General features: G+C 32.8%; 1 protein-coding gene across 14 annotated transcripts in view; it reads right to left on the minus strand.

The window, feature by feature from the left end:
* The window catches only part of LOC141917819 (nipped-B-like protein), a 172970-nt gene that overhangs the window by 24035 nt on the left and 131227 nt on the right, over positions 1–17708 (minus strand). For all 14 annotated transcript variants that reach the window (XM_074811411.1, XM_074811409.1, XM_074811403.1 and 11 more), the window contains 15 exons: positions 16996–17082; positions 13906–14137; positions 13451–13602; positions 12987–13067; positions 11809–11909; positions 9777–9915; positions 9499–9581; positions 8330–8462; positions 7267–7410; positions 3698–3787; positions 3236–3450; positions 3033–3135; positions 2012–2110; positions 1762–1908; positions 451–585 (listed from right to left, as the gene is read on the minus strand). In XM_074811411.1, coding sequence (XP_074667512.1) covers positions 451–585; positions 1762–1908; positions 2012–2110; positions 3033–3135; positions 3236–3450; positions 3698–3787; positions 7267–7410; positions 8330–8462; positions 9499–9581; positions 9777–9915; positions 11809–11909; positions 12987–13067; positions 13451–13602; positions 13906–14137; positions 16996–17082 — 1941 coding nt within the window. The remainder of the gene's footprint in view (positions 1–450; positions 586–1761; positions 1909–2011; positions 2111–3032; positions 3136–3235; positions 3451–3697; positions 3788–7266; positions 7411–8329; positions 8463–9498; positions 9582–9776; positions 9916–11808; positions 11910–12986; positions 13068–13450; positions 13603–13905; positions 14138–16995; positions 17083–17708) is intronic.

Raw genomic sequence — 17708 nt, forward strand, 5'->3', positions numbered from 1 at the left:
TAATGCAAAATTAGCACAGATGAATACTTTATAGTTTTTATATGCAGAACTTACAAATCTGGCATATACTAACATCAAGCACTTAATGTTGACTTAAAGTTTATTTTGTTTGCAGAAAGGAGTTTTATATGCCAATTTTACTTGTTAGAAAAGAGAAATACCAGAGACAACACTTGTAAGAAGAAAAAACAAAACACCTCTAGACAATAACTTTTTAAAATCTTTTGACTGTCAGCAAGAACTTGAAGAAAATAGAAGAAAGAAAAGAAAGAAAACCAAGTCAGACAGCAATGTAGAAGTCTAAGATATTTGCTCTCAAAAATTAAAAGTGAATAAAATTCATAAAAATTACAAAGGAGCAATGAAATACTTTTTTGATTTTTTTTTTTTGGTCAAAATATAGAAACCCATTATGATAATTAGAATCCTGAAGGATATGTCTTATTCTACCTTAATGCCTTCTTCATCATTGACTCTCCGAATCATTTTCACACACATCTCTGTAATTTTGGGAAATGTTGGTTGTTCAATGCAGATATCCCTAAGTATCTTTATGACTCTTTTTCTGACACTGATACCAGTATCCTGTGAGGAAAAAAGCATTACACTCTTGAAAACAAATCAGACAATTAATTTATGTATTATACGAATTAATATTTGAAGATCACCCAATCTGACCTGCAAAACTTATTTAGAAAAGGCAGCTAAAATATTCTGGAGTGCATTTATACAAAAGGTCAGCGTAATTTGTACCACTTTATTTGCAACAATTCTAAAGGTTCTGGTTGAGTCCCCAGAACACCGAAACGCTTCCTCCATTTATACCCTCCCATTTAAGAGCTCATGATGTTGCAAATGTATAATTCCACTTTTTAATTAAAGAGCTTACAAAGCTAGATGTGATGATGCTTTAGCTACTTTGTTGGAACACACAAGACCCTTTATAGATCTGGACTGTAATACTTCAAAAGCCTTTGGATAAAGCTTATGGATAAGATATGTGTAGCAAGCCTTTTCCATTTTCCTATGCTTTGTCTAAGAAGGATGAGGAGCTTCATTTCATATTACCTTATTCAAAACCTGTTTAATCTGAATGTCAGGATGAACAACTTTATGTGTGCTCATATGCACATCTCCAAAACCCTTCACAAACACGTTTTATCATGTAACTATTGCAAATGAGTAGTATTTGAGTAAAAACCTGACATGGATGCTAAAAGCTAGTGTTATCTTACAGTTAAATTAACATTGTATTTTATCTGAACGTCCAGGCAAAAAACACTTTTTGTAGAAAAAGTCTAATAAGAAGCCTTTTAAAACATTAAAACATAGCATAGGAAAACAAAAATAATTTTATCTTTTTTTTTCTTTTGGATTACAAATAGCAAATTTAGGTTACTGTGTTGTAGATCTATCTTCATCACCCACACTACTGAACTGCCCTCAATAACTTGTATCTCAGACTTCAGAGATGTGGCAAAATTCTTCATTTCACCCAATTTGTGCCTTAATAAAGGAATCAAAAGGAATATAATCCTGGTTCTGATGTGGTACAACTTTCTATGTATATTTACCTTTTGATGTAACAAAGCCTCACTGGAAACAAATGATGCATTTTACAAGGTTGATCTTAAAAGCACAATGCTCCCCATTAAAACAGTAAGATATAATTTACTCTTGGGACCATCATTCCATATTATTAAACATATTAATTCAGTTGAAAACAAATTTTCCAGTCATAAATATCACAAGTCACCATACCAATATTCTTTCGATCAGCATGTCATAATACTGCTCAGCAAGCTGAGGACGACAGAGCACAAATCGGCCAAGCAGCTCCACAGCTGCTTCTCGTACACTAGTGGAGTTATCCATTAACCGTCCATGAACACCCCGCTGCATATCCAGCTAAAAGGAACAAATAAAACACAGATCCAAAATAAGAAATAAAGATTTCTTTCAAGCATGACAGAAGAATGCATGTGCATGATGGATATTTCATTTTTTTTACCCTGGCTAGAATACTGGGGTCTACAGCAACAACCTCAGACAAACACTTCATGGCTTTTGTTCGAACAGCAATTGCATTTTCACCAAGTACACGCAGAATCTAATAAGAGAACAAAAATAAAGATTCAATTGCTTTGGGAAGGTAGCAAACAATGTTTAACAGGCAAAAATGCAACAGAATAACATGCAAATGATTTAACTAAAATAAGAATATCTGCCTACTAAAAACTGTATATATCTTCTCAGACAGTAAAAAGGTACATGCAAGTGATGTTCCATGGAACTGATAATTGAGCATGGATATTTACTAGGATTTGCTACATCTGGTCCAAACAGGATTTATACAGGGTCCATATGTTCACTTTAAGTCCCTTCATTTTAAACTTTTGCCATTTAGGTGTGGCTTTCACCACGGTTCTTTCAATAGGAGAGTTGGATTTGGGCACTATAATTTTAAGAATGACTCTCTGTATGCAGATCAATATAAGTGACACAACCTAAACTGAACTAAACCAAACCAGTACTGGAGTTCAAACATGTCACCATGACAACATGTTCTTCTCCCAGAAAAAGGAAGGAAACCATACTGATCAAACAACTTCCAAAGTGACAGTAACATGCACAGCAAGCAACTGACCAAGTTGGCTTGTATTTTCAAATCAAATTAAGATCAATTTAATGAGTTTATATTACCAAATGAGCATGCATCTTACAGAAACTGTAAAAAATATTTCAAGATTTTGTAATTATGCTTTTACTGTGTACATCTAAGATAATGATTTTGCCGTATACATACATGGACAAATAAAATAACATATGTACAATGACATATGAAATGCATGCAAAAAAAAGAAATATAAGCACTTATGTCATCAATACAGAATATGAAAGTACATGGTGTTATCATGGACTGTTAAAATACCTGTGCTCAAAAATGAACAGATATTGCACAATACCGCAAAAGTGTTTGGAATCAAAAACCAACTGTGTTTCACCATACTAAGACTTCCAGCACAGTTTACCTGGGTCAAATAAATATCGAAGCTCTGGGCAAATGGCCTCATAGAGGCCAAGTAGCGAACAATCAAACATGCATCTTCATAGTCCACAGTATCAGAATTCATCCTGCAACAAATCCAATGTTTTAATTAGAACATGTTTATCAAAAATGATTAAAAATGTCAAACAAATGGTTAGTAAAGAAATCAGTGATGCTGAAACATACTTTAAGGTACTGAACTGAGATGGAGCAGTTTTGATGATGCTGCGAAGAAATGTTTTGCGACTTTCCGCTCTATGCATGATTTGTCCTGTGGTCTCAACATCTTTTGCATGATGAGTTCCTTCAGATGAATCCTCATCCTTCTGAGATTTAATTGCTTTCTCTGTTTCCATAGTTGTATCACGGAACCACTGTGCTATATAGAACTTCCGAGAAAACTGGAGAAATATAGCAGGATACACAGAAAACAAAACCAACAGTTATAGAAGAGTGAAATTAACAGATTTATAATGAGATTAAGCAAGTCTAAAGCATCAACCATACTTTGGAAAACACAATCAACAGTATATGTTAGGGTGACAATTTAATTGAAGCACTAATATTCATGATCGAAAAACATTTTATTCAGTATATGTTACTGAAATTATTTCTATATACACTTTACACCAGAAAGCTGAAATTTACCACTAATGATGCATCTGTTTCTGTGTTCTCATCCAGATAATCTAGCAAAGCCTTTTGCAGCTGTTGAATCTCATCTTCTCCTCCTGAAACCTATCAGAAATAGAAAGATAGTTATAAAATAGAATATTGCACAGTGGTAATTATCATCTGAAAATCTGCATGTCCACATATAAAATACACTGAAGTTAATGTTCTGCAATTATCAATACAAGTAACAATTTTTAAATCAATTACTTCTAAACTTTATACAGACTAAACCAAATTAGACTGTGGCTCCAAAGTCTAAAAAAGATTAACAGCAGAATAAGACCGGTTTTAAAACAGAGTGACTTATTTGATTAATTTTCATTCTATGATCTTGTGTGAAGACCCTCTGTCCCCAAGGAAAAAAGAAGGGCTGAAATCACACATAGTAGATTGACACAAGGTTTAACCTATAAAAGTCATCATTAGCTCTCTCACCAATATTAAATACTGAAACAGTGATTTCTCAGGTGAACAAGGGATAAAAGGCAAAAAAGTCAAATGAAAATAAACACAGACAACAGTAAAAACATATGGGAAACATCAAAGAAATAAAAATAACTTATCCCTTTGCAAAAATATTTGGTATAACTGTTTTCAGGGATAAAGCATCCATACAGAGAAAGTATAGCAAGTATGCTTAGTCCCTCTAGGAAAGAACTTACAGAGGTTGTTCCCAAACACCACTGAGCTCTAGCATTAGTGCTAAAGAATCATGCTCTATGAGATTCAACTAAGTTTCTATCAGTCAAAAAGCTTGAGAACAAACATACATTTTATAAAAATGCCACCTAGTGCATAAAGCCTATCTACAGAATAGGGTAATATTAATTTTCCTGTGAAGCACTTTTAAGATGCACAAAAAGGTCTACATATGAGATATTAATCTGAGAACTAGTGCAGAAGACTGTGTATCAGATTTATAAACATCTAAACTGTATGAATGTTAAAAACAGAATGTATTTTTTCCAGGAGGCTATTTTATAGGAAATACGTACATCTTGATCTCTTAAATAGTTCTAGCCTATGTAAATTGAACAACAATTTTGTATATGACCATCAGACAATGTACTTCTCCCCAAATAAGGGTTTTAGAGAATAAATCAGTATCAATTAACTTGTTAATGAATCAGAAACTAACTTTCTCAAAACCCACAAGACAGCATAAAACCAAAACCATAAAACACCCTTTATTTCTTAGCATTATACTGAAATACACAGGTCTTGCGATTGCTGATACTACAGCAGAAAAAAGGATTCCCCCCCCCCATTAATGAGTTCAAGAATTCAAAACATGTCTACAGTGCACATAATACTAATATAGGTTTATTAATATATATTTGTCACACTAAATTATGTGCAAATTGTGATTTGAAAGTCTGTCCTTCAACCAATGTTAAATTATGTGGATAAAAGGTTGAAAAAGAAAAAGTTGTTTGATGAACAGTTATGCCTAACTATTTTCAAACAAGTAAAAAACCCAGAACAAACAAGAAGAAACTGTGAAGCCTGCAACAAATCATATTCAATATTGATAATAAAAGTAGAAGAATAATTTCTGGCTTAAACTTCTTCAGCTACAAAACATTTTTGTTCTTTGGCAATAAAACCTGTAACTTATAGCCATCTCAACTTCTGTATGAACAGCACAGATTGAGAATCTTGTCACAAATGCAGCACATAATATAGCTTGTAAACATCAAGTGGAAAAAGGTACAGTTACAAGTCCAGAAGATCAGCATATCAAGAGATAAACTAATGAAAAGCATGCACAAGTGCTCAAATAAATTTGACAATCTATGACAGATTTTTATGAAAAAAATCTACTGTTTAAAAATGTCAAAACAGACTAGATCTCCTCCTAAATCTAATTCTACAGTCTATGAGTCCAAACCACAGTAGACAGAGTTATAAGCATTCATCAATCATTGGGGAATATCCTGGTAATGATATTGAAGGGTAGAAGAAAATATCCAACAGAGTCTAAGTATTCAATCCAGCAGAAAAGAAAAATCTGTAGAGGTATAAGTTAATTTTCAAATAAAAACAATTTAAGATCCTTCTGATGACTAAAGCTGAATGTGTCTACCAATGGATCTTATTTTCTTGCCATTTGAACAACAAAGTGAAGCTTAGCTGTCAGGTACACATTTCCAAGTATTTGTTCTTATGTTATAAATCATTTATAAACAACACACTGTCTACCCTGACTGATAGTACTGTCTAATATACACCTTCCACAATGTACGGATAGTGCTATCTACCATCATTGATGTTAAGCTTCCCAAGTAACTGAAAACATGCTTTTAGCACTCAGTTGTCCACAGCAATTTTATTTTCTGCAGATGCCTATGCCTAGTTACTGTCTGATCCTGTAAAAGAATCAAAACAAATAGAAAAATTCAGGTCACCGCTCAGGTATGTATCTTTTTAGAATATCTTTCAATACTATTATATAAATTCTGGAGATAAGGAAAGAGAAAAGGATTCTTCTAAAATAATTCCCTACGAAGTCTAATGTAGAATTGTCAAAATCACTGCCAACAGAGGAGAATTATAACCCTTCAGCACATAGAAGTATAAATTATATTAAGCCATGGACATAAAGATTTGACACTATACATAGTACAATATTCTAACTGACAAAAGTTATGGAAAGTATCAGCCTCATAAAGGAGTAGATGAATTTTGATTCTTTATTTGAATGCCTGTAAATTGCACAAGTTTTTCCTTCAACATAAATCTGTAACAGTCATTATAAAATACATATAATAGATCTGGAGTCTTTTCAGGTAACTGAAAGGGAAATGAACTTGATATGACTACTCAACTTTAGATCTAATCATGCGGAGAACAATTAGTAGTTCAGAAAGAAATGTATAGAATCCATAAGAAATGTGCAAGTCCACATTTTTAAAAAGGACACATAAAACCTGATACTTTCTCATCATACTATGTACTATAGAGAGCCCAAATGCATACATTGCTTTAATTGCTGCCACCCTTGCAGATTTGGAGACATTTTGATAAGCAGTATTAGCAGAAATGCATTCTCTAATGAAAGATATATGCAAGTCCAGTAAAAAACAAAAACAAAAACAAAACAAAAAGAAAACAACCAACCAATACCAGCTACATCACATAAAAACTAACCTTACAGGCCTAACAGTTTAACTCTCTAAAGCCTGTGTATGAGTGCCATAAGCTCAATTACCACTTTGCAACAGCAAATGCACATACATACACACGTATATATTTTTAAGGGCTCTTAAGATAGAATCCAACTGTCACTCCGTTATTTCCTCTATATTGTCCCAAGAAGACTGGTTTTACCATTGTAATTAACCACTTAATATGATCTCTAGGGAGATCATGTGAGAAAGGCATGAATTAACAAATGTGATACTTATAAATTGAGTATATTCAATTCAGAAATCTTAACAACAATGAAAACTCATTCTCCACAACTCCAGTTTTTCACACATCTTTAAAACGTTCAAAATTTTAAATGTATACATCCAGCTGGCACAGGATCTCTCACACACCTGTTTGAGGATTCTGGCTATAGACCCTTGATCCATTTTGCTAGTGACTGCATCTTTCCTGAGTCTTGCAGCTACAGTTCCAAGATAGTCAAGCGATGCAACTCTTAATGCCATTTCTGTAGATTTGTTACTGAACTGGTGAACCTAAGAAAAGCAGAATAGACTGTTATAAAAAATTATTTATTTATGCATCTGAGATTCTTCTCACAAGACACTGCTTGACCTTATTAAAAATTCCACCTAACTTCCATGCTGCATAAAGTTATGTCATTTACTATTACATCACAGATACACTCCTTACTTTACATTAATGTTTTTTCCTTTATTGGGTCTCTCTCTCTCTACAAATATGCCTGTTAGAGTTTTCTTAAAAAATATGTATTTTTATAAAATAAACTGGACATCTAGTAGAGCAGATATCCTTTGCAATAGCATGGATCTTAGGCACCATAATGCAACTTACTAGTTATTCACACAAATATAAAGCAAGCTACATTTTACCAGGAACAGGACCATAAAATATTTTTCCAAGAAACAGCTCAAATTACTGTGTTAATTACATTGTAATACTGAAGAACAACTCTCAAAAAACACATCAATGAAAATATTCACATTCTGTAAAATGTCACATTCTATAAGTAAATGTACTATTATTAGTAAAAGACCAAACTACTTAATTGTTTTCAGGTTCTGTGCTAAAGAAATAGTCCAGAGAAGTATTTAACATGAATAATTACAGCTATTAGTCTGACTATTCCCAATGAATATATACACCTATTAGATGCTATACAATGGCATTTTTTAATGTGGAAAATGTCATGGTATAGTAGAAGCGGACTTACATGAGAAACTGTATACATATGACTTTTACTAAGTTCCATATCAATGATTTGGCCTAAATTTTATTTTCTGTGCATTACATAATAGTGATACATGCAAGAAAATCCTTAAATGCTGCATGTGTATCAACAATCAGAAAGCATTCCTGTAACAGTTTGAGTCAACAAGTTTCATTGTAATAAGAAATAAATTAATATAATAGTTAAAAACAAGAATCCCTTACCAATAGCCTTCCTAATAAGCTAAGTAGCAACTCTGCAGCTGGCCATTCTGGTTTATTGACTGTGGAAAGAAGATCTTGAATGAAGTTCTCAAACAGTGGTCTGTAATCTTCTTCCCCTTGTTTACTGCCACACCTGTTCAAAAGAAAATGCATTTTTAAAGTGAATTTAAGAGCCATTTCAGCTTTTCTTCTGATGCAAACAGAAGTAATCCTATGTTTAACCAGTTTTATGCAATTCTAAACAAAAAATCCAAAATAACAGCAGAAAAACTGTTTTTATCTATTTATGGACAAATAGTTTAAACAGTTAATCACTCCAAGTTGCAATGCATAAAGCAGCTAATCCAGGATGATAGAATTCTGTTCCTAAGATTTTTTTATTTATTGTTTTGAGTTAAAGTCTGCATTAACTTGGATGGACAAAGTACGTAAAATTCTAAAGCTCAAGCTAGAGTGGGGTATTTAGGAGGTATTGTGTCCTTAAACCTGGTCTGACTTATCTCACAGTGATAAGACATCTCAGTATTATGCTCCACAAAGGTTAAAATCAGAATGTAAAAAAATCAAAAGATAACATACCTGTCAGTGTTTCACTTATATGTGGCATCCCTGACTCTAATGATACCAGAAGTATGCATGAGAGATGGCTAGATGGCTCATAAATAGCTTTTTGGCTTAACAGTAGAAATTAACACGATAAAAACCTCAGGACTTTTTGTTACAAATCCTTTGGTTATTCAGGGTGGTGTGTCCCATTCCGTCCCCTGCCCTGTTGAGCTATTGACATTCTTTATCTAAATTAAAGTAATTTTAGTGTTTTTTATATCTTTGTCATTCTGATGACTGAAAGAATCTGGTTTCATCGCTTAAATATTTACTCAGCCTTCTCTTCCATGCTTCAGATGAGTAAACAACCCTTGATAAAAGGATCCTACATACATTATCAGACAGATTCTTAAATGTGTGAAGAACCCTCTGCAGAATTTCTGTTCCATAAAAATTTTTGTCCAGATAGGTAGCTCTCTTAGGGATCTATAACAATATATTGTTATAAGTAACTTTATTAGTAGGCATTTAGTATTGCAAAGTGGTTTGGTTTGTCTTAAGGTGTGACAGGTTTTATTTGGAGTTGGTTTCATCAATACAGTAAAGAATGCAACAGTACTTACTTCTTAAGGAAAATAGAAAGGAAGTTTTGCGCTGTTCTCATGGCTGTTTCATATGAGTTAGTAATAAGCACGTCTTGATCCACCTAAAAATAACAAGATTTGTCTAATATTTTAGCATACACAGAAATATGATTTCCAGATCAGCATTTCTCATTTATCAAATTGCAGCAGACACAAAATTATAATGCTTAATTACTAAAGCACCATCATAAAATATTATACCTATAAAGCCATTCCTGCACATAAAAAAACTGTCTCTTAAAAAAAAATAATCTTACTTTTTTGTTTGATTCCTCCTCTGAATTAGAATCTTTTTCTGTTGGTGGTAAATGCACCACACACTGAATAAGCTGAAGAACTAGTGCTGTTACCATCTGAATATACATAGGCTCTCCATCAGTGTCACTGCTGTTTAACCTGTTAATAAGACAGAATTAACACTAAAACTAAACAAAGAAGACAAAACAAAAATTTTTGCTCCTAAATAACATGTTTCTAAAATTATTACCACAGTTAGAAATTTGTGTTCTAGACATTTGCTTCTCTCTTATGCAGTGAAAGATTTAGTCTAACAAAAACAGTAAGTATGATTCTCAGGCCGAAGAGATGAACTGAAACAGCTCACAGGTGGGCTATCTGAGTATCTTTGAAGTTCAACAGCTGAAAAATCTACAGAAATATTTAATAAATCAAACACCTACATGCTAAGGCACTTATTAATAGGCTTATTATGTATAATGCCATATCCATTTCCAACACAACATTAAAAAATAGACCAAACTTGTTCTAATAATTTATTACTTATGTATTATTTAATGTATGTGAAATGTACAGGACTTTTAAACAAGAGGAAATAGTGACCATGACCTGGACTGACTTCTACAAGAGTTACACCTATGGTAATCTCAGGTAGTGTAACAGACTATAAACTTCAGCATGCAAGAGTGTCTAAGTTGGTATGACCAGTATGAATACACTCCACCTCACATTTCTCCCCCTCCAAGTGATTTAACCTGATGAACAGTACAGTGTTTACTACCCATACATACATCAACACCACTTAATGATACCCTTAACAATATGAAAAGGTGATAATCTCTGACATCATTCTCTCCGAATTATCAAAATAACTGGGCACAAAACAGATTGCAATTATTATCTTTATGAAGTCATCTTTGACTACTTGTAACAGAGAAAGTCTTTTCATATCAAATTTTAGGTAAGCTGTACCCTTCATGACTGTAGCCACAGACAGGGAATGTCCTTCAACAGATCAGAGCTAGGACTCTAGAAATAAACAGTGCAGTCATTGTGGCCTTGAGATAGTGACTTCCTTCTAGTAAAGGTCCTAATTCAAAGAGGGTATTTATCATTTATGCTCCTATGCCTACCACCTTCCCATTTGCTAGATCTCGCTGATGTCTATAACCCAAACAATAGGAAATACTATGAATAAGCACTCATGTTAATATTAGGGTTGCTGAATTCAACTTCAAAGTTTCAGTGAATTTCTTTTCCTGGATATTTCCTGTTCATCCATCCTGGATCGGACAGCCTATTTCATTGACAATTTGTCTGTCTCCAGGGAAAAGATGTATGCAAGCAAGGAACAAAATCAATGCCAACAACAAATGTTTTAGAATAATTTAAAGTGTCCAACCTCAATTTTAACTGAAAAACAGTTCAGGTCAGATTCTTTCTCAAATTGAACCTGAACGTATACTATTATTTAGAAGACACAGTGAAACCAAGCTGAAGCGCTTAAAACACAGTTAAAGTGAACTGAGTAGTTCCTAAATGAATCTCATTCAAAGGAGTATTAGATTGATTTCCTGGAAAGAGTGCTCCAAGTGTGTCCTCAAAGAAATTGAGACAGAATTTTCCTATTAAGCTTTAACAATGAAGAAATTATATAAAATCCATGTAAACAGAACCAAAGAATTTTCCAACAAAACACCTTTGAATGCACACTAACATTACACTCATTTACATATTTAGATATTTCAATTTATTTTCTAAGCAGGCATAAATATGATGGCATGAGAAACAGTGATTATTACAAAATACATTTGTCAGGCAATTCTGCTCTCACTGTAGAGGTTTTAAAATATTGACCTCTAACAAAATGCAGCTTGTGGAGTCACAGATTATTAAAGAACAAGTTAATACACTTTACATAACATTTAAATAAATTATATTTAATGCATACAGTAATGTTTAATGCATACCTTGTTTTTAATGCATTGCTTTGTTTTTTTCAAAACTGTAAATGCTACTGTCTACAAATTATTAATCTATGTCAGAAATTACCTGAAATTTCTCAAACTCCTCTTGCTAGTTGGTAGTCTCGCAAGGGAAGTGAAAATTTCTTCTAGTATTAACTGTCTATGTTTTTCATACCTGGAGAACACCTATTTAACAGTTACAAGGTTGTTAAAAAATTTATTGTTACATAAAATATCGCTTGTTAATAGATTGTTAAAAATTATATATAGAAACATACACTTTACATAACATTTAAATAAATTATATTTAATGCCTACCTTGTTTTTAATGCATTGCTTTGTTTTTTCAAAGCAAGCATTTCTTTATAAAATACATAAAAACATTTTCAAATATAGATTTTTAAAAATCTTCAAACAGCATAAATGTTTAATAGTTTTCAAAAATATTGTATGATTTAAGAATTTATGCCAATGGTAAAATATACTGTATAAGAAAGTCAAACATTGTAATGCTGAGCTTTCAGACTCCGGTATAGAGCAAAACTCTATGGTGACATAAATTAACATGAACACATGTATGGCTTTAGAGCACATTTGAGAAACCAGTTTTACTTCATATCCTAAGCTTTAATATTTGCCTGATGTGAAATATTATTTCAATTTATGGGGTCAGGAATGTAGAGTTTGCCTCTCCTTTTGTTTAGGCAGAATTACTTTTTATAAATACTGGAGCACATCATCCTTACAAAGATGGAAAACTTCCACTTGAACAAGCACATCTGTGTTGCACTGCAGTTTTCCTGAAATAATATTTTATCTGCCCCATGAATTTTTCACATAGCCACCTCTTCTGAGGAAAAGGACTTATTCTATTATATAGAAGTATCCTACTAGTTCTATAGCTTATTCCATTGCATAAATTCAAATCTTAACAAAGGAAATAAGGAAAACTACACTGTTAAGATTTCTTAAGACAAGAAAGGACAGGTAAGAGGAAGGGGTTTGTGTTTATACTTTAAACAACATAACCAAAATTAAGTAAATTCCTTGGCTTAAGTAGGCTATTTCTTCATATAGAGTATTCTGCAAATAGGAGGAGCTCAGGTAGATTTAATACTGTTCCTAGATTAAACTGTAAAAACATGCAAGAATAAAATTAGTTCTAAACTTCAATTCTCTACCAGAAAAAATACAGCCTATGTAAGTGCCCTAATAACTCTCAGAAGTACAGGAACATGAAACTGCAAATTAAAAATTACTTACTGCAGTCACTAATTTGATGGCACATAACTGTAGTTCACTGACATTTTCTACAAAGAAAGGTGTTATTCCCATAGATGATACCTATCAACGGAAAGAAGTTACTGTAAATATATTTGACTAACAAACTGATATTTATGCAGTTTCACAAGTAGGTTATTCATTCAGCAGGTAACTTATTCAACAACACATATTACTTCATATTATTTTCAAATAAAGTTATTAAAGAATATTTGAATACAATCAAGTTAAACTTTTCTTAAGTGTACAATAAAAGCCATTAAAGATTTGAACATTAAATGCTCTTCTGCAGTTTACATACTGCACAACAAACTAGTCACTGATGTTAATAATTCAAAAGTTTGTACTGATTTCATATTTAATGTCATTGAGACAATCACACTTTACAGTCTCTGGGAAAAGAAAACCAAAAGTTCTCAGACAAAAATTCTTCTGATAAAACTTACCTGAAGAATAGTTGTATCGGTAAGAAGCTGTATCTCTAGCAACTCTGACAAGCTGCTGACAATGTCACAAACTTTGTTATACAACATCACAATAACTCTTTGCTTGTGGGTGGAACACTTGGCACGTTTTGCTTTTGAACTTAAAACACCACCTAGAAAATAAAAAATATCTTTATTATTTTTTTCAGTGTTTCACATCAAATATTAGAAAGATTATCATCTTCCTCAAGAAATGTCCCCAAATCAATTCCATGACTACAGCTTTGTAAACGCAATTGCTTACAAAAGAAAAACTATTTAGTAGAATCAGCTGCAAAGCAAAAATTTCATATTTTCATAATTGTTCTGAATTCTGGATCCAAGATTTTTAAAACTGTTCTTGAAGTTGGACACCCACATCTGAAGGTATGTATATGACAACAAAACGCTAAACACAAAACATTTAGCATACTAACCACCATGAGGATCCACTCTATACACAGGATCATATTGAGGATAGAGAGTGTTCTGCAAATGAAATTTTGTGTATTGAATAGCTCTTTCTATTACGTCCTCAATATATACAGCTTTAGGCATATTTGGTGATGTCATAATATTGATAGCAGTAAGACAAGCATCAGCAGATTTTGTCACTCTCTCCATAATAAGATCTCTCCATAATCTCTCCTCATCTTCAGTGTCATTGTTCTGTAACAGGCAAGAAAAAACAAGGTAGTGTGAACAAGTTGTCAAATTTTTATCCTTACCAAGTAAAAGATAATATTATTTTAATATACTTACATACACACACACAAAATGTTGTATTCCCTTTATGATACAAAAATAGTTTGTTTTAGAAATCAACTAATGTTTGTTTTACTAGCAACAGGTTTGCAACCCTAAGTTACAAGTCTTCCATATCTCACTGTATTCTTCTGGTAAAACACAAAGAAGCACTGCGAAGCACTATGAAGGAAGACTGACACATTCTCTACTTAAGAATGATGTACCTTAATCAAAATCTAAACTCATTCATCTAGTGCTTTCTTCAGTGGCCTATGCACACCAGTTGCTGCTTTGATCAGTCTAATTTTTGCCGCTAGAGGGAATTCTTACACAAAAAGATTGGCAAGTCACACAAAATTCATGAGAATACAACTTTCTCCACAGACTGACTCATCTATTATCAATGGGTTTAAAACATGTTTTATCAAATATGACCATTTAGATTTACCACAAAGTATAGAATCTCTGTATTTCTGTGTTTGTACAAGTTATAAAAACAAACATACATGAGGTCAATTATGACCACCCAGCACTACTGAAATATTCTAATAATGTTATTAACGCAAAACCAGGAATTTTACATAACTTCTTTGGTACAGAGAAAAAGAATCTTTCCTGCCTGTATAACAGCACAGCTCAACACTGTTGGCTTTCCTTGTAAAAATAAGGGGTTGGTGAAACCATATCAACTTTTTCCCTTTGGGGTAGGAGAATCTAAAAATATCACAGTGCATTATATATATGAGAGAGAGATATATATTTGAAAAATCAACAGAAATCTGCAAATCAGGAGATCCCTGTAAATTTCTTGCATAGAGTGGCTTTAAATCATTTGTTCCTTACACAAAGAAGGCTTTAAAAAAAAAAACCACCCAAACAACCCCCCCCCCCCCCCCAAACAAAAACCCAAGTAGTTTTAAATCTTTTCTATTTTTATTTTTTTTCCTCCATTAATCTTGGAAATAAAAAGAATCTGCAAGTGCAAACTGCCTCTGAAAAATATCCTGACATGGAGGTAAGATATTTTCACTGCATTGTAAAAGAAGTAAGCTTACTCCTTACCAGAGGCTTTCTTTGCCATAATGACCTGAATCACATTTAATGGGTTTTAAGAAAAATCTAAAACTTGTTTGGCTAAAGATTGCTTCTTTTTTAATTGAAGCTTTGTCTCCGAATTGCACTCATTGGACAATTTCATTAACTGCTTAATAATCTTGAGTTTTACTATAAAAGCTAAAAGAAAAATATCACTTTAAAGGCATAAAGACTCAATCATATTGAATTAGAGCAGGTAAACCAGCATCTTTTTTTCACCTATTTTTCATACTGCTGAAGACATTCAGAACCATATACCAAAACTTTGAAAATCCAACAAACTATCTAGATGAAAATATTTAGATACAAATAATGTGTCTGGTTTTCATTCATTTCTAGTTCAAATTCGTCCCTTCCAATATACATAATTACTTGCTATTTCTGCGGATCAAGGGTTTTTTTTCCATAAAATTCAAAAACTCTATTCTTGCTAGAATATTGTTTTGACTAGAAAGCATAGAAACAAATAAATAAATATATATAATGTGTAATATCACATTTCAGCCTCATAAAAAAGTCCAAATCCCCATGTAGTTTTAGGTATATCAGAAAAAAACCCTAAAATCTTAAAATTCCTGTTAATTTTGTTTACGTTGATAATTTCAACTTTGCAGCATAAGAGCAGACCTAAATAAAGCACTTCCTCAATTCTTAATGCTCAGGAGAAGAATATGTACCACGTGAAAGCTATAATACTTCTTCCATTGTGTAAAGGATGTTTTATGGACACGTAGAAAAGTAGCAAAGAAATGTCTTTAACGCAAGTTACACCAGTTACCATGAATATTTCAGGATGAAACTATGTCCTGGTTTTGGCTGGGATAGAGCTAATTTTATTTCTTAGTAGCTAGAATAGTGCTGTGCTTTGGATTCAGTATGGGATTTGGTATGAGAAGAATGTTGATAATATGCTGATGTTTTTAGTTGTTGCTAAGAGATCAAGGACTTTTCAACTTCTCATGTCCTGCCCGTGTGCAGGTGTACAAGAAGCTGGGAGGGAGCACAGCCAGAGTGACAGCCCTAAATTGGCCAATGAAATATTCCATTTCATACAATGTCATGCTCAGTTTATAGATGAGGGTTGGCCAGGAAGTGGGGGCTCTCTCTCTTCCGGGACTGCGGTTTTGGGATTTTCCCTCCTCTGGGATCACTAGCCAAGAACGGGCTGGGCATCGGTTGGTGGGTGGTGAGCAATCACACTATGCATCAGTCATTTGTATATTATATTATCACTATTATTATTATTTCAATTTTTATTTCATTTCAATTATTAAATTGTTTTTTATCTCAACCTACGAGTCTCCTTACCTTTACCCCTCCAATTCTCTCCCCCATTCCCTAGGGCGAGGGAGGGTGAGCAAGCAGCTGCATGGTGTTTGGCTGCCTGCCGGGTTTAAACCACAAAAAACTAAATATTTAAAATTAAGTCAAAAGACAGCTTAATTGCTCCCAATACATCTGTTAGTTATCAGTACTACAGTAAAACATGTTTATTACTGAAAGAATATAATCAATTGAATTTTACTTCAAATCTGAAAATTTGGCAATCTCTCAATCACATATATATTAAATCAGAAATTCCTTTTACACACACACAGAGTATTTGAAACTATCACTATATGGGACTCAAGTGAAGAAAAGCCTATTCTACACAATGGTTTGAAATCACGTAATTTGAAACTCACATGGTTAAATAATGTAGAAAGCTTTGATCCATCTTGAATATTCTTCTCCAAAATATTCAGAACTCTTACTGTTTTATCTGTTGAGAGCTAAAATAAGAAACAAAACACATCAAACAAGTGTAGGAACATAAAGGCTTCCAAATTGCTGAAAAAAATGTCCATGGATGAAGGATAGAACATGATATGTAATATGACAAACTTAAACTGTAAGTAATCTGAGATAAGGATTGGATCTTGATTTATCTGGTTTCTGACACAGCATGATTGAGAATGCTGATAACAGAATTCAACTAGTGAAATATGTTCTTAGACTGCAATCAAACTGCATTTTCAACCAGCAAAATCCATAGAAATGTATTTAAAACTGCATATCTGTAATGAATGTTGTATAGTTATACACTTCTGCTGCTAGAAACAGAAATTTACCAAATCCAAGTATCAATCACAAATTCTAACTGACCATATAGAGCTTTATTAAGAGAAAATCCAAATTCTATGGACAAGCAGAAATAAAATTCCCAAGATACTTGAGTGCTAATAAAAAGAAAATGTATTCTTAATAACTGTGTCAACTTTGAAAAACTAGCATGTTGAAAAAAAGTAACTCAAACTCACTCATGTTCTACAGAATTATGGCTAAATAATCTGTAGAATATGCTAAACCCCAGAATCAGTTTCATACATCCAGATATTATTGGTGCTCACCTTTAGAA

This window comes from Strix aluco, chromosome W (assembly GCF_031877795.1).
Source record: "Strix aluco isolate bStrAlu1 chromosome W, bStrAlu1.hap1, whole genome shotgun sequence".
Lineage (NCBI taxonomy): Eukaryota > Metazoa > Chordata > Aves > Strigiformes > Strigidae > Strix > Strix aluco.